Source organism: Anas platyrhynchos, chromosome 2, assembly GCF_047663525.1.
Source record: "Anas platyrhynchos isolate ZD024472 breed Pekin duck chromosome 2, IASCAAS_PekinDuck_T2T, whole genome shotgun sequence".
In the NCBI taxonomy this organism is placed as follows: domain Eukaryota; kingdom Metazoa; phylum Chordata; class Aves; order Anseriformes; family Anatidae; genus Anas; species Anas platyrhynchos.
Window position 1 is genome coordinate 145,230,693 of NC_092588.1, and position 23,621 is coordinate 145,254,313.

At 37.2% G+C, this 23,621-nt stretch overlaps 1 protein-coding gene across 27 annotated transcripts in view; it reads right to left on the minus strand.

The window, feature by feature from the left end:
* The window catches only part of PARD3 (par-3 family cell polarity regulator), a 443,789-nt gene that overhangs the window by 153,615 nt on the left and 266,553 nt on the right, over positions 1-23,621 (minus strand). For 12 of the 27 annotated variants that reach the window (XM_072033793.1, XM_072033797.1, XM_072033792.1 and 9 more), the window contains 5 exons: positions 14,395-14,545; positions 7,223-7,412; positions 2,170-2,321; positions 1,497-1,529; positions 1,033-1,077 (listed from right to left, as the gene is read on the minus strand). In XM_072033793.1, coding sequence (XP_071889894.1) covers positions 1,033-1,077; positions 1,497-1,529; positions 2,170-2,321; positions 7,223-7,412; positions 14,395-14,545 — 571 coding nt within the window. The remainder of the gene's footprint in view (positions 1-1,032; positions 1,078-1,496; positions 1,530-2,169; positions 2,322-7,222; positions 7,413-14,394; positions 14,546-23,621) is intronic. The other 15 variants (XM_072033788.1, XM_072033782.1, XM_072033795.1 and 12 more) reach the window with 5 other exon arrangements.

Here is a 23,621-nt window from a genome sequence, read left to right on the forward strand (position 1 = left end):
ACATTCAATATTATTTTTTTTTATTCATACTCAATTTGTAAGGTTGCAAGTTTATGACCATATTCTACAACATTTTAAGAGCTTGAAGTTTTATCTGTTTTAATAAAAAATATAATGCAGTCAATTGATTAGTTACAGCTTCTCAATGTTCCTACTCATGTTGTAAAGTGTCGTTAAACAGAGATGCAGTTGTGAATTATTAATCATAAATTCTGTGTGGAATGCCCTGCTCCCCAAATCATGCTAAAATAAATAATATTGTCAGGTTTAAAAGGTGAATTGTTCCTAATTAGAGCTAAGTAATGTTATGGTGTCCTCTGGATCTAGCCTAATTAAAACAGCATTCCAAAGGTCAAAAGCTAACTTGTATTAATAAATCATAAAGGCTAATAATTGCAGTTGGTGCATTATTTTAATTACTAATAAAAAATATGCTTTGAAAGCTATTTCTCATTATCATTGTGTGAAGTGTTACAATCTATCGTATGTGAAAAATATTCTATTTACATATTCTTTTGTTCTGTTACACTGCTCTGGTTTCAGTTCCAAAAGCAAATCGAGTTGCACTAATATTCCTCAGTTCAACTCACAACATCTATCTGATGACCACTCAAGGCAAAGATAGTAATTTTGGAATTAAAGGAATTATTTTCAAGCACTGTGTTAGCAGTGTAAGCCAAACATTCGACTCTTCTACATTCCTCTCAGTTTGAAGTGAGGAGAAGATTTTCCAAGATTTTGTTGAAAGGACAAAAATCAAGACAACTGTGAATATTTATGAGTTCAAAGTGTAGAAACAGGTGTCTACCTACAGCCAGATATATATGACCTGCTTGAATATACCACCCTAGATACTTATCTCTATAGAGAATTTTCTTTTTCTCTATGACTTGATTATTCACAACAATAGAGAGCAGCCATGCAAGTACTGGAATATTCATGTTTTCATGCAATTTGATTGGCAGTTCTGTAATTGTGGTAAGCTGCTTTGACCAAGGTTTCTATAGCAACAGCCTTACTGTCAATTCTTACCTGTTTTCTGGTCATCCATTGTACTGAGCTTAGTCTCGTCAGCTACTGTTAAAAGGTAAATGTATAACGGTTAGCCCAGTTAGTGCCCATGCCCCACATGCATCCAACATTCCTTTTTTTTTTTCTATAATTTTTTTCAAGTTAGGGGGGCCTTAGCAATGTCATCCTTCATGCATATAAACTGTAACAGTAAGCAAACATTCTGGATAGAAATGGCAGCAAACAAGTAACCTTCATGCAATGTCAGTCGTGTTCACATCACAGGCAGGTACAATATGTTATTTACACGTTAGCACATCGCAACTAGTCAAGACAAGTCAATGCCACCAACCTTACTGTCCTCTGAAGAAGTTGGTGAATTAGGGATTGCAGGTAAGATACTGACAATTATTGTAAAGGAGCAAATCTGATTATATTTTATTATTCTGAGTATGGATTTTTATGTTTAAGCAATTAAAACTCACTGTTTAAGGTTACTAGATTCCGCACTTCAGAATCTAAATTCAATACAGAAAAATAGATGGGCTGGTTAGCATTTGCTTCCTCTCAGTTGTTTTACCAGTTAAAATGATCACAGTTGATGGCCTGTCTCAGTTGCTCCTAGTTTCAGGGCTTCTGAGACAAATATAAAACTTAGGTCTCAACCAGAAGTCAGACTACCTTGATTTTCTAATTCTGAACGATTTCTTCAAAAAAAAACACTTTGCGTCTTTAATATCTTAATCAAAATCCACCTATAAAATAAAAGCTACTAAGGGTCTTTAAGGCTAATTGAATTATAATCATGAACGAAGAATAATTCTATGCACCCATAACCACAGCATGGTACATTTTTACACAGTTATTCTACATGGATTGTTAAATGCACTTTTCACCTCTATTTTAATGAATATATTCAATATTTACATATAACTGTATATCCAGAGGGTTCTGATATTTAAATGTATGGACATTTACAAGTGGTAAGAACAATACACAGGCCACTTGGACATTCATGTTAAGAATACTTTACTTCACACCAGTAGACCTTATGCACAGTATTACTGCACATAAATAATGTGTTTGAAATTAGAAAATCTATATACTTACAACGTGAAAATCAGGTTCAAAGAAAACAATTAAAAAAATATCACTCACTACCTAGATCCATGCTTTTGGATTTTCGTGTTTTAACAAACTCCAACTGACTGGCATCTGAAAATTGCTTTGTACGCTTTTCTGACATGCTCTGGCGTCCAAAACCCTCTCGCTGGAAGGCAAGCACTGGATCAACATCTGGACTAAGAGTGCTGTAGGAAGGGAGAAAAATCATGCGAACATTTATCAAGATCACGCAACCTTTCACTCTGCAGAGAAAAGCATTTATTTAGCATGTGACTTCAACCAACAATAAAGTACACATTTTTAAATAAACCAATACAAGTAGTCAGTTACACACACAATGAATTTGTTTCACTGCATCAAGCAACTCCAGTTAAAAAGAATAAAAAAATTCACTCGCGAGCTTTAATGAAAGATGTACATATCTCGTGTAAAGCTATACATATACTATCAGAATATATGACCCCAACACAGGAATAATTTGAGAGAGAATAAAAAAATCCATGTTCTTAATGAGAAACCAGTATATTCTCTTAATACCAACTTATCATATTTTTCTTCATCACAAAATATTTTTTGTAAAGCATACACAGAATCTGTCCTGCCTGAAGCCCACAGAGACTTCCCAAAGTTCTTAATTTAAAGACTGCCTATTAAAATTCTATAGCATTTCCTGGCTTTAACTTGGCTATGATAGACAAACATATTTTTACTTAGTACTCCACTAAAGAGCAAGTATTCGCCACAATGGTTTCATCATTAAGTTGTTCTCAGATTTGGTCTCTTCTGTAGGTTTCTTGCATGAACTTGGCTTCAGAAGCTTTCTGAAGACAGATTTAATAATGTTGGTCTGATGTTGGTAGAATTATGAATGCAAGAACACAGGCAAAATGAGTTTGGTGTGCAAGCTAAATCCTAGGCTTGTAATGTGTCACCGTGGCCACACCACAGAGAAAGGGAGAGAGAGGGAGAGAAGGAGAGAGAAAGAGAAGCAATTAAAGGACCACTGTAAGATCACTTACTGCAAATAGACCAACTGAAAGAAAATTCACACAAGGGTCTTCTGACTCCCAAAAAAAGGGAAAACTGTTAATAAGAGCCTGAAGGCAAGCCCAAAGATTTAGATTTCTACTTAAGTTGACAGAAGGAGAAATCTAAAGCATAAATTACTGAGAAAAACAAACAAACAAACAACAGGAAAAAAAAATAAAGTACTTTGCACCATCATTATCTATCTAGTAGGGAAAAAATCCTCAAAATTCCTCTTTCAATTGTTGCACTTCATGATAAAAAAGCTGAATATCTTGTCACTGAGATCTCTAAGCATGTCTCTCTACATGTCATTCAAAATATTGTATACCTACATGTTACTATGCAGTATATTTCAAAATAATTATTTTCTATTTTAAGGGCCAGTTAAAATTCACATTTTATACCTAGTGAGAAACAGGAAAAGTTTCTGCAGAAATGAACTTATACTTTTAAATTATGTAATGTGAACATGCTTATGCATGCCACATACGGTAATTTATAGAAGCATCTTTGATCAAGAAACACCTGGGTACTAGGCACAACAATGAAGAGAGCTAAGGAAATGTGTCCAGAGGCATCGAGTCCTATAAATGATGAAAATCACTATCTGCATTACTAGGCAGTGTAGAAGAAATTCAGTCTAGTAGTGGCAGATTTACAAATAATAAGATACGTGCATGTGACAAGCATGTAATACTTAAATAAGAGCAGAATCAGAACTTTTTATGAATAAAGTCAATGTCAAGTGCCTTTTGACTTTAATATTTCTGGCTCAGGCTCATAACGTTTTACATTTAATTGCAGCAACTATTTCAGAGATGTCTGCATAGTTTAGCAAGGTTTTGAAGCATATGCTTAAAAGCTCTGATGAATCAGAGCCTGAACGAAAAAAAACACTATTTAGTCCTTGCATTCACACCCACAAAACAGGGAAAAAATGATCTCCACACAACCAAAAGGTAAAATGGATGAAGTCAATACATACTTCTAGCATTTTCAGCAGTGCAACTTGTAGATGAATATGAACCACCTAAGTTTGAAAACATTCTCTGAGTGACCCAACTCAACACCTTTCGTAATCAGATCATAAATGGCTTTCCCAAGGCCACACAGGAGTTTCTGGCTCTCTACTAGAAAGAAGCTAGAAAAATGTGGTTTTACTAAGTGAAAATTTTCTCTAGCAACATCTGTTAATGCAGCTCACGTTAGTTAAGGATGACCAGCTCCATCCTGCCGAACAAAATGTATCATGTGGCACTTCCTTCAAAAGGGGTGAATTTCTAACACTATTTGTTTTGGCTGCATGCTCCTTTTTTCATATGAGCTTGCTTTGATCAGCATACATAAAGCTTCTAATAAAGCTGAATATCATTTTCATGTAAATACAGCCTGCATGCATATATTCATTTGAAGTCCTGAGAACACACTGAAACTCCAAAGTTAAATAAAACTTGGAAAGGGCATTCTCATGTAGAGGATGGTGGGGTCTGACACAGCATCAGCAATCACAAATTCTGGAGATCAAATCCCAGTGTTTCAACTGTCTCCATGTTTAAGGGCATTGCCCATATCTGCATTTAGCACACCTATCTTCCACACACATTTCTTATGGGGATTATTACCGTATGTTTGCATCGTATCTAGAATACGAGCGGAGCTATTTAGCATCAAAAATTACTTACTCTCTGACATGATATCCCATACCTTTTTAGAGTACAAATGTCAGAGTCCTACGTTCTGTCATCAGTTTTCATGTTCTGGTTTATTTCTATTATTAATGATCCACAGGTGTTTTAGAAATTAGGGAACATGCAGATCATAGGAGTTTGAATACATCTATTTTGCGCAAGTGTTCAAAAGCCCCACTGAAGATCCGTAACTAGAAAAGCCAGAGAGCACAGAGGAGTAACTAATACCCCTAAAAATGCCTCATTTTAATATTTTTCAACTACATTAATGGAAGACAGAAGGTGAATTTAATGCAAGTCATTAAGCATTGCCAAATGCAATTTACTATATTCTAGAATACTTAACAAATAAGGTTTCTGGAATGACAGCTGATCCTTAAAAGAATGTAACCGTCTTCTGACCCTCAATGTTATTAAAATTCCACTTATTAATCCTGTCTTATTGCCCCTTTGTTTTCATAACATTTTCATCAAGGATTAGGGAGATATTGTCAGGCTGGAAAAGCTTACATTTTCTTCTGTGATTCAGAACAGCTGCCATTCTTGTTTGGATAACCCTTCATCCATATTCTTAGTTTTACCCTTTGTGCCTTCCAGCTAAATCATACAATGCACCTTCATTTTACAAGTCTTCCTTCATCCATTAGCAGCAGGAAATTAATGCAACAATCTACTTCTACTGCTATTTACTTTTTTTACAAATAGAATACATTATCCTGTAAGGCGCTGTACTCATCTACTCTTTTAACTGCAATTGTATTTGAAGACCTTTACAATTTCTTATAAAGATACAGGTTTAAAGGTTTTGAGCATGATCAATTCCACAATATCTAATCTCTATTTTCTTTACTGTAATGCTCATTTTCAAAGAAGTATATGAATAGCAAGATACGCTGCAGAAGTAAATGTAAAAGCATCTGCAGGTTTCAAATGGCCTCTTACTTTGTGCTGTATTTTTTTGCTCATATTCGGATAAAAAAAATCCCTCAGCAATAAGCCATTATATGCAGTCTTGAGTACTATGCTATTTAAACATCTCAGATTTTCAGCTCTAAAAGCTTTTACAGAAGACAGATGGACTTTTCAAGAGCCCAAATTAGAGGTATGACTTGTCCGCGAGAAGAGCTGCAACATCGAAAAAGGCAAATGAGGATGAAAAAACTTTATCGTTTTATACAATCATTAAAACTGTGTTTAAAAATACAGAGCACAATTCCCAGACATAAGAAGAAATAAACTAATATAAACCACAGAAGAAGCTGACAGGTGCATATCAGCTGACAGGTGCTATTGCTGTTTTATTAAGATATTGCTGACACATTCATAACAGGCTCGAGAGACAAGAGAAATAAGAAAATTCATACACTTCACACCATTTGTGGTAATTATCTAGCTTTAAGAAGTTGAAGTGTACAGAGGTGGGCTTTTATTTTGCTCTTACTATAGATAATTACAGGACTTGCAAATTAAATCTTAGATCTGTATTAATTGTATACTAACTAAGCTAATAAACAGTATTTCTTTGCCAGGAATATAAGCAAGTCAATAATAGAAATCAATGCACTTCTCATTAAGAGTCTCATATTAAAATGTATAAAAGTAATTAGAGAATCAACCTAAGATTTAAAGAAATTATTTTTATTATGGATTAAACATATAAAATAGAATGACTTTCAATATTTTTAAACGTTAAATTATTATAGTACACTACCTTTGCATGATACAAATCATATTATGATATAAAAGGTATCCCTTCATAATAAAGAAGTCTTAACTAATTCTTGTTGCACAACCATTAACACTAACAGGGAAGTACAAAGACCTACCTTGTCCTCTAAACAGATTTTAAAATTACTATATGTTATTACGAAAATCAAGAAAGTATAAAGAAGTATATTAGAAGGCTGCTAAATATTTACAAAAATATAAAAAATAAAACATTTATCTTATAGACTTAGAAATATTTACAGCAAGAATTATAAATTAAATTTTTGAATTGGAATTTTTTCATCTTTGCTAAATTTAGCTTTTTTTTTTTTTTTTTTTTTAGCTATCTCAGTTGGTAACTGAATTAATATTAAATCTTCAAATGAGCACAGCTATATGCTAATTTGGTCTTAAAACAATTAGCAAATTTCCACAAGTGGGCTTGAAGACAGCACAAAACTCCATCCAAAAGTAAAAAAAAGTTTAATAAATAATATTTACAGACTTCCTTCCAGAAACAGGAGCAATTACAAGTCTAAAAATAGTGAAATCTAAATGCAATGAAAAAGAAAAAAAAAGAAAAAAAGATTAATATTAGCAGTAGCCAAAAATTAAACTAAAGATTAAGATGTAACTGCAGTCATCTATTTTTAACTTCTTACCAGTCTGTTGACTCATTAATTGCAGCTTTAGCCCATCCACCAGCATCAACAGTGCCAAATCCAACATCATCATGGGAACTAGATGACGACTGGTCAGAGAGATGTGGAGGGAGTACTGACAGCCTGTCATCTTCAATAATGACAGTGTCATCCTGGGGCATGTTCACTGTTGGAGACAGCTGATATTTACCTGAAAAACAAAAGGAAATAAAACAAAAATGAAAACTAAATCATCACAGAGAGTACCTCGAATAACTTATAAACAAGACCAATAAAACATCATGTCAAACAGCAATCCTACTGATAAGAGCAACATAACACAGATAATAACATCAGGTATGTCTCACTTTATATACATAGTTCTATGCAGAGGTCTGAAAAGCAACATACACCACTTGTACCTGCAGCCTACTGCAAGAAGTCTTATCTTCTCTTGCATCAAACACTTCTGAGGTAACGAAGGGAATGCATATATAAACATTACGAACCCACTACCACTGCTCCTTTTACAGTGATAAATATACAAACACAAAAAAAAATACAATATAATTGTATTTTCCAGTATTTCAATGCATTTTGATGCATAAAACTGTGTATCAGTTTTCAAACTGCTGAGTACAGAGTAGAAGCAACTTTTAAGCCTACAGAAAATTTTGTTACCAAAACAAACTAAACAACCATAAAGACTATCAGAAAGAGTAACATTTTCATTGCAATGCTTTGGTCTAAGCTGAATAAATCTGTTTTCAGGATATAGGCATGAAATACAGAGCTGAGAAAATAGGGATTATCTATCATTATTTGGAAGATGGTAGAAACATAGAATTATCAGCATTTCAGTTCTTAACTTGAAATAAACAGGTTATTTCAGTATTTAGAAACACTAAGCTAAAACTTGCTGTAAGGAAAAAAAATGATTTGCAAACCTGAATTAACATTATAGAGTTATCTGAGGCAATGGCAAAGTATTAAGTGTGATTCCTTCATATTAGATGCACTTTTTATTCTCTGAAAGAATCTTCAAAAAAATTTTTTTAATATTCATATTGATCCTCAAGCAAAATAAAATAAAATAAAATAAAATAAATTAAAATAAAATAACTACCAATTAAAATGTTTGGTCCCAACTCTCACTACACACAATATTATTTCTAATGAAAGATCATGACATTACATGAATTTTACTACTGGATATGTATTACTTTCTAAAACAATTAGTAAAATTGTCACATCTTATGAGGGGAAAAGCCCTAGCTTAATCAACCATTAAGCTGACAACAAACTTGACTATTCTAAAACTGTGATGCACTGCAGGAATAACATACAGCAAATTTCTGATTTCCATAACATGAGCCACTTGTATGGATACGGCAAATACTCACCCTATATTTTTACTACAGATATGACAAAGCTGTCAGACTGCATGCAATTAGGTGAAAAGTACTCCCCTTCTGTCCATTCCCCACCCACCCACCCACTTTTTTTTTTTTCCCTGGAAATGTTTCATTTACTGTTACCACTTTTTTGCAATTATAGGGGAGGAGGGGGGGGAAGACACACATAAAGAGTAATTAGCTAATTACTACATAGCTAGCTAAAATCATCAATGCCTAGATAATACATTTTGTATAGCTTTCCAAAGGGGGCGAAACTGGCTTCAAAAGAGATCTTTGAAAAGGTGAAAGTGGCTGGAAGGAAAAGGTCCTGCACAGCAAACATCTCATCACTGTCAAAATGAAATGAATGGTTCAGTTTGCATAACAGCTGATTCTTTGCCCAGCAATAGCTTCTTTGATGGACGGGTTAATGTTTAGCGTGGTGATGTACTTCTTTCCAAATATAATGCCTACAAGATTGTTAACTCTGTAGTTAATAATGTCTCCAAAGAATTGATTGAGAAAAGGTATAACCTTATGGCATTCTGCAGATTGAACTTCCCATTTGAGAGGCTCAAGTAATTCAGTAACATTTTTAACTTTTCACTACCCTTCTTTATATCTGACAAGGGTGAAGAGTGACATTTTAATAGTTGCTTTGGAATTAAGCAGAAAACCCATCTGACATGCCTATGCTTTTCACTGCAGATGAAGCTAAAAGCAGGTGAAAGGCTTCACCTCCAGCAGATGGTTAGCCAGACCTCAGCAAAAGGCTCGGTATGTCCTTTGTAGAGAGCTCAGCTGAAGTGGACAGAAAATACCCCTTGGAGAAAGCAACTCTGCAAGTTTTGTGAGAAACATTACAAGGAAACATCAAAGAAACTTCAAACCTAGTAATCGTCAGTATATTTGACTGATCTACAAATCTGAGACTTTACTCGAGCTGCCGACAAACCTCTCCGAGACAACAATTTTCTCTCGGGCTAGAAAAGTGCTATTAAATTTAGAATCTGAATACACTTCAAGTCCAGTTCTGCATACATTAATTCAAGTTCAGTTCTGTAATAATATGTAGTATTGTGTACACGGTAATGAGGAAGGCAAATTCTTCCTTTCAAGTGTGTCTCACCTCAGGACAATGAGGCTCAAATTTCTTGAACAAGTTACTGAACAAAACAACCATAGCTAGGGGACCCAAGCCTAGGGTAAGAAGAGTTCCCATCTGTCTGTGCAGAAAAGGGAGTCTCAGAGCTCCAATACCAAATGGATGGTCTCCAGGTCTATGAGGACTTTCAGTTTACAAGGAAAAATATGTCAAGAAACAATGCTTTAAACTTGATCAAAAATGGTTTGGAACTGAACTAAGCCACCAACATGGCCTATTCCAAAACAAAACAAACAAACAAAATGAGCATACACAATACATAAAATGATCAGCTGGTTTTCTCCCATAGAAGCCAACTACTCCAGCTCCCAGGAAGTTCTTTTAAATCTTAAAAATCCTTGAAATTCTGTTAATCTCTTTATTAAAATAATTTGGCTACCATACTACACTGCGCTGGGAAGACCAACTCACCCATCTACATGTATATCTGGTCAGATTCTTGTTCACAAGATGAGAAAATACTAATAGAAATAATAATAAAAGAAAATAGTGATGGTGACGATGGCAATAGCAATAAGACTTCTTACAGGAGCAATACAGAGGATTGGGCAATGAGAAATTTGAACTTCTCCAGATCTAAACTTATTTATTTTTCACTAACAGCATATTTGTCCCCAACACTATAGTGACTTATGGCAAAATTTCCCCCAGATAGACACATCGTTTAATTTTGCAGGCTAATTAAAGGTGTGGGATTGGGAATAGATGCATGAGGAATGTGTAAGGGCATAAATGTCTCCACTGTATCCAGGCTTTGGATCTCAAGAGAGTACTCAGGACTGTCAAGACTGTAGTAGACCACCATGTTCGGCTCAGATTCACAGCTGGGGAACTGCATTCTGCTTGTAAAGGGTTATGTTCATTTCATTGGCACAAACACTCTACATCTCTAGCTTTTTCTTTTTTTCTTTTTAGTGCTTCCTCCTGATTTCTATCCTGACGATAGCAATTATTTGTGCAGAGAACAAAGTACTTCCTGTTGTGCAGTAACTATCATTTTTTACCAAGTTCTGGGGGATACTTTGGGATGAAAAGCTGATTCAATGCAAGCCATTGTTATTCTGTGTAACCTCTGAAAAATAACTCTGTTTAGTCACTGCTAGCAACAAAACCCACTATGTTCGTAAAAAAAAAATACCAGCAACTGGAAGAAAGAGATGAAAGAGGACTTTGTACTAAACTGTTTGTTGAATAAGAATAATTTATATAGACAGCAGCTATGTATTTGCGTATTGCAAAACTCAGGAGCATAATGGATTCTATACAAGAATGGTGTATCAGAAGGAAAGACTTGAATTTTTAATCACAGAGACAAGCAAACTAGCATAACAGTTATTTCAAATGTACTCCCATCATGCGACCTGAAAGCATTAAAAATAAATAAATAAACCTAAGGGTTTACCATAGCTGCCTAATGCTTAGAAGAGAGTATCTGCATTGTATCATTCCCTGAACACAGAAAATCACGCTGTACATACAAAAAGATCATTCCCCGAATACAGAGAGGTATCACCTCTCTTCTTCATCAAAAAATTTCAGTTAAATAAAGTGAAGAAGCATAAGAAAATCTATAAATTAGTAGCAATAATCTTCTAGAGAAGTAGATCAACATAACAATCATCTGAAAAATTGAAAGATTTGTGCTGCCTTTCTCCAGTAAGCAAATATTACTTTACATAACACAAATGGCATTCTAAAATGGGTATTTCATTCCCACTCTCACGACAAGGCTCTGACAAGCAGTGCTGCTGTCAGTTATAGGTTGAAAGAGTAAAGCAAACTGTTTTAAATACTTTCCCTGACAATTACATTAGGTATATTTAAAAGAAAAAAAATTCCTTTAAAAGTTTTTTTCCAACTTTAAGCAATGACTGAAGAGAAAAGGAATTTTCCAGACCTTAAGACTATCACTTTTGAATAGTTGACCTTGGGAAGGAAAAAAAAAAAAACAAACTCAAAATGCATCAGTTTTATCAAATAGCAAAGGAATCGGAAAGCCACAGTACTTAGCACATGAAATCAAACTGGGATTTGTGCTTGCCGCCAAGTACCAAGAGTTTGCATTGTTAAATCTATTGAGGGCTGAATAAAAAGACACCAAGTGATTCAGAGAGCCCCTAAGTCAGATGGCTCCTCAATACTGGGAGAGTACTCGGAGGAATCAGCACTACAAAAAGTGCTATAAAAGCACTTCTTTTTGCTTCTTTTCATGGTCAGAACCAGGATGGGGAGGGCCAGACCCCTGGATTTACTCAGCCAGACTATTCTTCTAACTGATCCTTGCTTTTAGGCCAATTTTCAAGAGAGGAGGAAAACTTTTGAAGAGTCACGTAACACTGCCTTCTCAGGAAAATAAAGGCAGTTGAGAGTTTTCTCCTTATGCATGCTAGTCCAGGAAGTCCACTGGATAATAAACGAGCCTTACAAACTGTAGCTACCTGAATCAAGCAACCTGGACATGTCTCTGCCAACAGGTAACAACACTGTTCTGCTGTACAGCACTGCAACAAAACATGCGTGCAGTAACATCACAAAAGACTGTAAACACTGTGGCTTTGATGTAGTGGTGTTCTGATTCATTCACAAAAATTAGCATATTAGGAAACTGACCGCTATCTGAAAACCATCTTTAAACATGACAGCTTTGTGAAGCCCATATGACTGCAGAAGGGAATGACGCAGTTCTGGCAAAACCAGTTTTCAGTTACAGCATTCCACATTTACTATGAGATGCAGGCACGATTTGATCTTTCATGTGCTTCCAACTAAAGCATTAATGGTTTTCAGTCATAACCTATTCTAAACCAACTTTCTACATAGTTCCCGGTCTCTGAAAACAATAAATAAAGAATGATAGAGAGGAAATCGAGCCATACATTTCAGATTATAGAGCTAATACAAAATGCAGGAGAGATTTTTTACCCCTATCTGTATGTTGCAGAGGTATCCAAAAGCACTAGGTTTTAAAGGCTTTGGAAAGACTTTTGGTCTTTCATTCGAACATATGTTATGGGCTACCACTAAAGGGGTGACACCAGACTGATGAAGCACTGGTTTGATTTGGCATGGCAAGTTGGGTGTTGCTTTGATGGGGCAACACACTGCACTGCCTGATGCACATACATGCAGACTCTCTCAGGGTTTCTTCTCCCATCACTGGACAAGGTGTTTAAGCGCTAACTCCTTAATGCTTATAGGAGTTGGACTTGTAAATCCTCTCCAACACTGATGGGAAAAGCAGAAGGTAGTGCTTTGAATATATTTTATCTAAACCCCTGACACCACAGGAGCTAGTCTCTTCTTAGGAAAAGTAGTGCTAAAGACTTCAGATTATTTTACCATTCCTTAATTTTTTCAACAAATATGTAGGTTTTTTTTAAATGTTATCTTTAATAGCATATGACTTTGGGTGAAAATGTTTCATGCTCCAGTGATTCTCAGGTACACTATCATTCTTCCAGCTTCCAAGAGATGTAATGCCATAGAACAGAATGTGATTTGTTTCTAATTACTGTTGCCCAGATGTACTAAAGAAGACAAAAGACCTGAGGGATGAAGTATTTTAAATAGCAAATTTGTGGATTTTTAGGGAGTTTACTGTTATTCTGCTACTGCTAACAAAAAAACAAATCCCAAATTAAATAATAATAATAATAATAATAAAAACAACAACCCCAAGACATAGTGAAAGATATATACAAACTGTTGGCTGGAAAAAATGTAGACATTCATTTTTCTAAGGCTGAAAATCAACCTTAAGTAATTCCAAACTAAATTCACTGTTGTTTTATATCCACTTTGTAGCAGCATCTTCTAACATAATCTCTGTGTGTCAAGCACACTAAAGAAAAGTCAAAGATTTAATGGCCATTTTTAATGTTCAAAACTTGCAGCTCAAGCAAGCAATCGTAACATCTTATGTCAAGTGCTATTTTAATCAAACTGCCTTTTGTGTTTTAAATTTGAAGATCTTTTCAGACTAACTCCATCACAGTCAGTAAATGCAACCACTCCTGTGACAAGAAAAGTCTTTATTAGCTAGCTCTGTACACAAGAAACTGAATTGCTGCGGAACAACCACTAATAACCTCATTATCCGCTGGGGCCATGAAGACAGAATTTGCACAAAGGATGCTTAAAATTAGTTATAAGGTTTTAAAATTGTTGTCCTGTGAATAAAAAAAATAAAACAAATTAATGAAATAACCTAATAAGCATAAATGGGTACAAGTTACCTTGTTTATTCTATATGACTGACGTGGAAGAGAACAAATGCTGAAATTAATTATAAATTCCTTATAGAAAGTGGTGACTTTTCATCTGAATGAAGCTAGAAACTAGACCAACCAATAACTTCTCTTCCCAGAAAAACCATGAAAAACCATGTTAAGTGCTACTGTGGTTTGTTCTATGACCTACCATGGAATGAGAAATTCACTTTATAAATCCTTTTATTAGCTTTCTTTCTCAAATTATGTATCCAGAAGGCTTGCTTGGCATAATTTTAAGGCACTTTTTAATTTGGTCAGTACAAACCTCCATGTTCCCCGACTCCCACACAAATAATGCATTAGTCACCCTTCCATGGATCCCAGAAGAGACGAAAACAAGGCATGATTAGTGGAACTCACCCATGATCCTGCTCAGAGCTGCATTCCTCGTGGGTGACTCGCTGAGCCCCTCGATCCCGCTGTACAGGGAATGGGAAATCCTGCGCTCCCTGTCGTCCAGCAGCGTCTCTATGGGCAGCTCTGGCCCTGAGGGGCTCCCAGGTGACTCCAACTGCACAGAGAGAGGAAAATTAGCGCTGAAAGTCCATTTAGCAGCATGGGGGAACTCTAACAACTTGCCTAAGGCCTAGACCTGTCTGGGCACCAAATGAGCTAGAACTTCTCACCCTGGACAAATATAATTTGCAATGACAGCTCTGCTTAATGACCAACTTTGTAAGCCACTTTGCTCTGCACCTCCTATGGCGCCCTGTCAAATTTCAAATCCTTCAGCAGAAAATTGGTTAAAAAAAATAAATAAATCAACAAACCACATTGCATATTGGTGTCTCTTTGTTACAGAATTTCTTAAGCAGACGGTTTGGGCTTTTTTAGTGTTATGAGGCAGACAGCTGGGCCATCTTTCCCACCCTGACAGCCTGTCAGAACAAGACTCCTGTCAGGGGCACAGAGCACGAACTCCTTTTGGAATTGGGCTGCTGGCGCTCTTTGAAGAGGCGCAATTTGCTTTCAAATGTAATCATCATGGAAAGCCCCATGAAACTCCATCACACATATTAGCAACCAATACACAAACATTGACACCTTTTACTTAGGAAAAAAAAAAAAAAAAAAAAAAAAAAAGATAGAATGAAAGAAAAGTCAGGCTTCGCATTACATGTTTTTTTTTTTTTTGCTATTTGTGATGAGTTCTTTGCTCTGCCTTTCCTGGCCACTGTGTATGGAGACCTCACACGCTTCGTTTGGCCTGATCCATGGCACTGCTGTGGCATCATGCCAGAGGAACAAAAATTACAACTGGCGAGCTCTTGGCTGCCTGATCCCACTGGAGCAGCCAGTCCCTGCCCTCCAGGACCCCCAGCAGACCTCCATGGGGCATTAAGAGCCAGATGAAGTAGGTGGTGGAGGAATTGACGGAGACAGCCTGCTTGGCACAGGGGAGAAGTTGGCGTGTGTGGCCTTTTCCCCGTCCCAGCTGCCTTCCGTCAGAAGCCTCCTTCCTCTGAGCGACTTCCCAGCTCAGCCTTTGTTTGCAGAACCTGGCCATCCCTTTTTATTTTGCGTGTGCCTCTCAGATTTTTCCAGAGGAGAGGAAATACTGCCTTTTCCTCAGAGAGCCAGAGAGATCTCAGTGGAAAGCAGAACCGGTGCACGGCAAAGAAAGAAAACAATCTTTGAAGAAGATTGTTTTGAAGAAGAAAAAAAACAACAAAACCACCTCGCTGGGTTTAGACACCCCATTAGCTACGGGCACTGCCAACACAGCTCCTCAGAGAGGGGTGAAGAAACGCCTGTGCTCGGCAGTCAGCTCAGAGATTGCTTGTCAGCAGTCAGCAGCCAGCAGGGGAGATACAAGGCCTCGTACCCCATCACCCAGCCCCTCACCATCCAGCCCTCCCACCTGCAAGGCTCTCAGCTCTCCTGAGCTCCAGCACCCTTCTGCTGCCTTGCTACTGCTCCCGCATGAGCTCCCCTGAGAGCATGAAACCAACCAAGCGGCATGAACTGAATCCAGCTCTATTAAATATAATAATAATAAAAAAGAAATGTAAAAAATAGATGTGTTTTTCATGGTAATTGTATGAACTCACACATCAAAGTATTATCTGTTTTCACCAACACACCTTTTCATTTTGATGTGCAAAGTTAAATCTCAAGAACAATATGCCTACACAACTCCCACAGCAAGTATTTTATATGTGCTGAAATCCAGCGGGGAACCCGATACTGCAAGGTATCGAGCACGCTGCAAACTCTTTGAAGCCACTGGGAATGCTTATTTCACTGGGCTGGTCTCCGAGCAAGCACAAACGGAGTAGTTCATAGCTTCCCGAATTATAATAACAACTAACATGTTTGTTGTGTGCTTTTTTTCTTTAAACAGCTGCCCGTTATTAATCACTCTGCCCGCAATTCCCAGATGACTAAGAAGTGTATGCCATGAAAGATTTCTAAAAAATCTGCTTGGAGGGCTACAAAGCCCTCGACCACAGTCTTCAGAGAATGGCTTTGAAGTCAGCCCGATGGACGAACAACTTTTGACATTTGGTTGCTGGCGGGCGGCCAGGGCCACAGCGCGGGTGGAGATTTGCGAAATGCCGCATGCCAGAGTCGCTGAGACCACAATCGGAGGTCGCGGAGCCTGTAAAAATTATTATTTCTGTTCAAAGCCATCATCTGTTTAATATAAATGAGATATTTAATGAAGTTCCAAATTGTAGACTTATCTTTCCCAGTTTGATAAGCACTGGGGAGATTTACTGCATCGGAGGGTCAACACAATTACAATTGGAGGCACGTCAAGCTGCAGGAGAATAATAAACTTGCAGTGCAAGTGAATTAGACTCAATAAGGTTTAAATTGTGAAATGAGGATTTGTTTTATTAGTTTTTTTAAATTGCAGATTACAACTGACAGCTTTACTGAAAAGTAAATTAAACAATATTTGTAGCTTCTGTTATAAAGAAATCTAAGGCAAATTAAAAAAAAAAAAAAAAACACAGAAATGCTAAATTTTGAAACATTAATTAAAAAAAAAAAGTACATACAGAAACATTAGACTACTTGAGAGCTTAAACTTGCATGGTAAATGTATTAAATGCTAAACTAACCTTTATTTCACTGCCTTTAAATAAGGTGTGAAAATATCAAAGTGCTTTGGGATTTCTTCTCCCAGTGCTATATTGATGACTTTATGTAACAAGTGTCCAGCTTTTAGTGAGCCATATCACGCAGACCTTGTTCGTGTGACAACCCATCAAATTTCAAACTCATTTGTAGGAAGGTCTCAAGAGATTTTTAGAAAGATACTGACAAGAGGAAAGCTCAGAACCAACGAAATGCATAGAAATTTACACCTCATAAAGTAGGGAAGTACAAGCTAAATAAAAGAAATAGCAGGAGTGCTGTATTCAAATGGCTGAAATTTGCAAAGTGAATCATGTGTTTTATCATTTTCATAGGGAAAACTTTTTCCATCTCTAATTAGCATCTCAAAAAGATGTGTTTAAACAAAGGCATAGCCAGCCAACTACAAAAACATTTTACAAAAGATACAATGCCTTTTATAAAGTAACAAAAATTAGACAGAAATTACACAAGTGACTTTCACACACACAAAAAAACTTTTCCTTACACTGCCAACAGAAAGTTTATGCAAGAAAAAAATGCATTTAATTTGGAAACTGTTCTGTGGGAAGACAAAGAGATCGACAGTCCAAAGCAGGATTACAGTTGAAATAAAGAGCTACTCTTCCTCATGCATTTCTATTAAAGAGCTTGAATTATACATTGCAGTTTCTTTCCTTAGCTGATGTTGGTGTTATCCAGTATAATTTAATTCGATTAACTGATAACGACTAGGTAATATAAACAAAGGCGTATGAATTCCTGACCTTCGTTAAAGGCCTGGCTAGGAAAGCAAGCCAGGCAGCAACTGGCCCCCTGTTCTTCATACCAATAGCCAGGCACCCCAAGCAGCGGTACTGCTTGGAATGAGAATTCAGAGTCAGGGACTTGCTGAGGTTGGATGGCACCTCTGCACAGCATCCAGTCCAATGTCTTGCTCAAACCTTGTCAGCAAGGGCAGGTTGCCCAGGGCCTTTTCCAGCTGGGTTTTGAATACCTCCAAGGATGGAGACCGCAACCTCTTTGGGCTACCTGAGCCAGAGCTTGACCACTCCCCCAGCAGAAGAGTTTCTTCTCATGCTTAAACTGATTTCAGTTTATACCCACAGCCTCTTATCCTGGCACTGGGTAGCACTGAGAAGAGGCTGGATGAGACTTCTTTAGCGACTCTGTCAGGGATTTACTGACACTGCTAAGATCCCCCTGTGCCTCCTTCATCTCTACACTGAACAGAGAGAGTTTCCTCTCTGGGTCCTAGCACTGATCTGTAATAAATGATCATATTAGTCAAAATACAAGAAAACTTTACATACTACAGATTGCCTAAAGCTCCTTTTCTCTCCATTCTCTTCATATAAAAATAGAAACATTTTTTTCTTTCCTTTTTTTTTTTTTTCTTTTAAATAAAAAAAGGTCTCCACCCTGGCCTTTTGTCATTCAGATAAGAACCAGCTGTTTGCTAAAGCACTATCTGTACTAACTAGCCCAGCTGCTGCTTATCTAGATGATAAAAGGACAACTAATGTGGTCCTTTTTACTTAAACACCACCATCCATTCTAACTGAAGTTATGCACATAAATATGAAAAAAGTTTATACACAAGAACATTGCCAAAATATTCAAAGCATAAACAAACTTTTTCCTTTTTTTCTTTTTTTTTTTTTTTTAAGAAACAATAATCATACTCTGTTTTTCCTTTAGAAAGTATATTATCCAAATACTGGCAATACTGCAAGCGTTATGGATTTTAAAGAAGCCAGTATATAAATTTGATATTTACTGCACTGCATCCAGGGTACTGAAGCTTTCTGTCACACTGAATTAATCTTCAAGCTTTCTTTTTCCTTTCTTATCAGTGTACTGTGGCTAATATGTCCAAAATGCTTCAGCTTCTTTTTTCAACAGAGATAATTTTACAATAATACTACCAATATTAACTACGATTTGGGATACTACATTAAGGAGAAACTTTTCAAGATGGAAAAGCGTAGGTAACAGCCAGTAAAAGGTCAGTTTTGACTTATATGCACTATCATGCACTATTAAATGTATAATCACTACTATATTTCTAAGAAATATTGCATTCGTGTTCTGATAATGCTAAAAGGCAAGCAGAGGACACAGTGCTTTCAGGAGGGTGGGAGGGAACCCATGCACCTTTACAAAAAGTACTTAGGTGGGAGATTACTGGGTATGAGGAAGAAACTGGGCCAAGAGGGGACCTTGGACAGACCTACAAGTCTGACCTTCTGGATAAAGTGGTGGGCTCTATAATAAACAAAATACTCACAGAGCACGAAGGTCTGTGGGGAGGCACCACTGCTCTGCCAGAGGAAATCCTACCTCACTGACATGCTGGACTGGCACAAAGATGCCAATAAGTTCTCCAAGCACTCTCAGGCAATAAACAAGACATAAAATATTTGCATTTTCAATAAGCCTTTCCCAAAGCTTCATATCAAAACTAATTTTTCATGGGACTGGACTACGTTTTCATTTTCCAGATCGAAAACTGGCTAACGGATAGGAAACATAAATCAATCTTCAGGATGGAGAGGAGTCAGCTGTAAGTTCCCCCACGGATCAGGGTTGGAAACAGCTTAGGCTGATGAGCAGCTTTACCAATGACCTAGAGAAGGGAGTGAACAGTAAAATCAGTTTTTGGAGAAGATACTAAAGTCTTTTTGACAGTTAAATCAACTCCAGAAGGACTTCACAAAACTAATCCAGTGAGGAAAAACAAACAAACAAACACAGCATATCAATTTCAAAGTAATGCATCGAGGGAAAAATGATGCTGAATGTTTTATATGTCCACAGATGCAGGAAAAAAATAGATGTTCGCTTGTTTCCTTTCTTTTATAACAAAACCACTCACTTGAACATTCTCTCACTGATCTGCAGGTCAATTTATTTATGCAGTTGTATGGACCTTGCATGGGCTGGATTCACGACTTTCTCCACTTTGTGGTATGCTCTGTTTTCGACCGGAGCAAAGATGAACAGACACAGAAAGAAATTTGGGGATCTGCGAGCCGTTCACAAATCTTTTTTTCAGGCAAGTTTGGTAAGACATTAATTCTGTCAAGAAAGTGAGGTAGAGAAGAAAACGCATGCAATCTCTCATTTTGAGGAAAATGGTGATGTGCTCTCTCTTAATGGCAGACAAGCACTGACTGCGTGTGACATGAACAGAGTGCAGACAAGCAATCTGCGCCTGTAAGCTGTCCAGGTTGCAGGACTGAACAGAGCAGGATTCCGAAAGTAACAATTACCTCTATTTTCTTGAATCAGCACATACTGCCACCAGCTGCACTGATCTGCCTGACAGTTGTGCCTAAGCGCTGCGTATGCATTATGGTGATAGAGCCGGCAGCTGTTTGCCCATACAGGCTAATCATAATAATATCACTAATTAACTGAACACACTGCAAGGAGGCTCCAGCGTTTCTCCTTAAATCTTAAAGCTCCTCAGTAATTAAAAAAATGTCAACCCTGAGTTAAAGATCCAAAAAAGCTGATGGCCGCATCCTGTGAAAACTGACCTGTTACACACTGGCCATATGGGATTATCAAGTCGATACCATTGTTATTCTTCCTGTTTTTGCCACCATCTGCACAACTTTGGAAATATAACTTAAGTCTCCCTGCTTATATCGTAAAATGTTGAAGAGTCAACACAAAATGTTAATCACAGAGGGCACGGCTGAAAGCCATAAACATAGATTGGAACGGCGTATTTAACTTTTTTGAAAGGGGGTGGACAGAACCTTAGATATATACAAAACCCAAGCTAACTGTTAGAAAAATGTTTTTGTTGCGCTAATCTAACAACATCCATCATATGCTCACTGTGTGATTTGGGCTGGAGTGGCTGAGATATTAAACAAAGCTTTGCAACGTTTACACTAGTATAGTCACAGAGTCAATGTTATTACTGTACTCTGTGTAGATGCAATGCAAACGGGAGAACAACCCTAACACTCAGCCTTGGCTTGGAGTTCATTCATAACTACCACTCGCTCCGTGCTTTTATCAATATTTACTACAAGATAATTCACTTGAAAACCTGGACGGGTTATACTCTGTCTCCTGGTGAGTCAATGAAAATTCTTTTGACAGGCAACCCTTCAGTGCAGGAAAACCACAACAGCATAAAAATGCTTTTTACCTTCTGGGAAGTTTGTGGTCTCTTCTGAGTTTACAGTTATGTCAGAACTGATGATGTAAATGATCTCCTCACTACCTCTCTGAAGACAAGATAATACTCCTATGGTGTTTATGTGTGCTGTTATTGTTACTGTAATTGCTTTGGAAGCTTAGTCTATAACATGAGAACTGGTGAAGCTACATGAGAATAATGCTGGCACAAAAAAGGAGTATCAGAGGTGACGTCAGTACATTTTGAAACAGTTTTATGCTCAAGTAAACTATGGAAGCCTAAGACTACTTTCTGGTAAAAAATAAAAATAAAATAAAAAAATAGCTCCTCTGCAGCAGAAGGGAGGCAACTGTCCCTGCCTTTCTAAACCACCACCTAGGGATGGAGCCATCCTCCATTCTAGACAAGAGCCAAAGCATGAAAGGGATCACGAGCACATGAAAATCTGGCCTGAACAGAAACCCAAAAGACTGGCACTGTTACACCAATTCTCTCCCCCATACAATGCTTAGGGCTCATTCTGGAAATGAATATTAACAATAAAAGAACAGTATTCACACTACTTTCTTAGAATCCAATTCAAACTCTATTTTACTGAAGAGAAAAGATGAGTTGCAGTTGCCTATCTATCTCAAAAGAATTCAGTTTCATTTTGCAAATGTGAAAACAATTACTGGACTTGAAGCTGGGGGGGGGGGGGAAGACAAGTAGAGCATTCTTCTTTTTTTTTTTTTTTCCCCTTGCTGCTGTGTTTTAGCAGCCAGACAGCAAATGTTTTTATCATCCAGACACTAAGCATAATTCTTTTTTGCATTGGCACTATCACCCCTTGTACAGATTCCACAGGCTAAATTCCCCTTCTGAGACATTTGAGGCTGTTCCGGGGAAAGGTGAGGAATTCCAGGAGGCAGAAGTCTGACCAAGGCCTGCGGTGTGGGATTGACCATGTCACTGGAATGGAATAAACAATTCTGTTGACTATGCACCAAGGGGAATATAATCAGGCTCCGTTCCACTAAAACCTTGAATCAACACAGGAAAGGAATCAATTGAACGGGATCCTTGTTTTTGTTATTTTGTGGTGACAGGTTTGGAGAACCGAACGTGAGGCAAGGCATATGAAATATCAGGGAAAATAAAAGAGTTGTCAGAAGGCAAACATTTTGTTTTGTCTTTAAGAAAAAAAAATAAAAACCCATTTCTGAGGAACAAGCTGGTAAAACGTATGATAGGGTCTGCCCTTATGAAGCTTTTACTTTTAGTCTGCAAGCTCATGAATTTTCTGCCAGTCAGATGTCATGTATTTTTTGTTCTATTACTAAAAATCTCGGCTGAGACTGTATACCTATCTGGTAGCAGTTACAGGAATATTCTAAGGGGACACCTACATACCAGTGTGTCTCAGAAATCAGTTGCTGAATTAAGCATAATTTAGCTCCTGCTGCCAGACACGGCCAATATCTGGCGCTCCATGGGAAAGCGACCATCATTTCCAGGCTCAGTCATGAGTCATGTAGTGCTGCACTTCATCTAGGTACCAGCCCACACATCCGTTATCTTGGGGCTGAACTGCCTGAATACTCTACTCATATGTGGTATTCATGTAATATGCATAAATAATATTACCACAGTTTTATGTCCATGCAACTTGTGCTTTCATCATATTAAAATATGCAAAGAGTATTGACATTGTATTTCCTTTGGCTGAATATGATGACAGCAAGAATTCCTGAGAAAAAAAATTGTTACCAAAAAAATGTTTCGTAAAGTTGATCACTGTACCAATAACTGAACATCACCACTTCCCAAAATCGTTATGGCTCATCTCACTAACTTATTAAGGAGTTAGGAAATGCACAAAACCCCCAAAGTAGGCCCAGACAGACACAGCTTCCTGCACTGCTCCTGATACAGATCCATTTCAGTGTATCTAGGTCTGGTTCTAACATCACTTCTTTCATCTCAGAGCATGGTAGACCAAGCTGTGCCACTTTTGCCATGTGATTTCTGCAAAATAAGTTTGTAAATGTCAAATAGATGTAGGGCAGCGAACTATTCTTGATGAGAATGACCATAAATTCTAATGGATTTAAGGAAAAAAGTCTTTGGTTCATCATTGCTGGATTTGCTCCAATTCCGTTTACAAACACTGTCTTAATATATTTGTTCCACAAGACTTTTATTAAGAGAAGAGTGAACACCTTCCCTAACCTTTCTGAATCAAACAAACAAACAAAAACAAAACAGCCTAAAATATTTCATCCTATGAAGAAACATATAAAATACACCTGAAATTGGGTAGGAGTAAGAAACAATCTACAAAGTTGTCTGCGCTCTC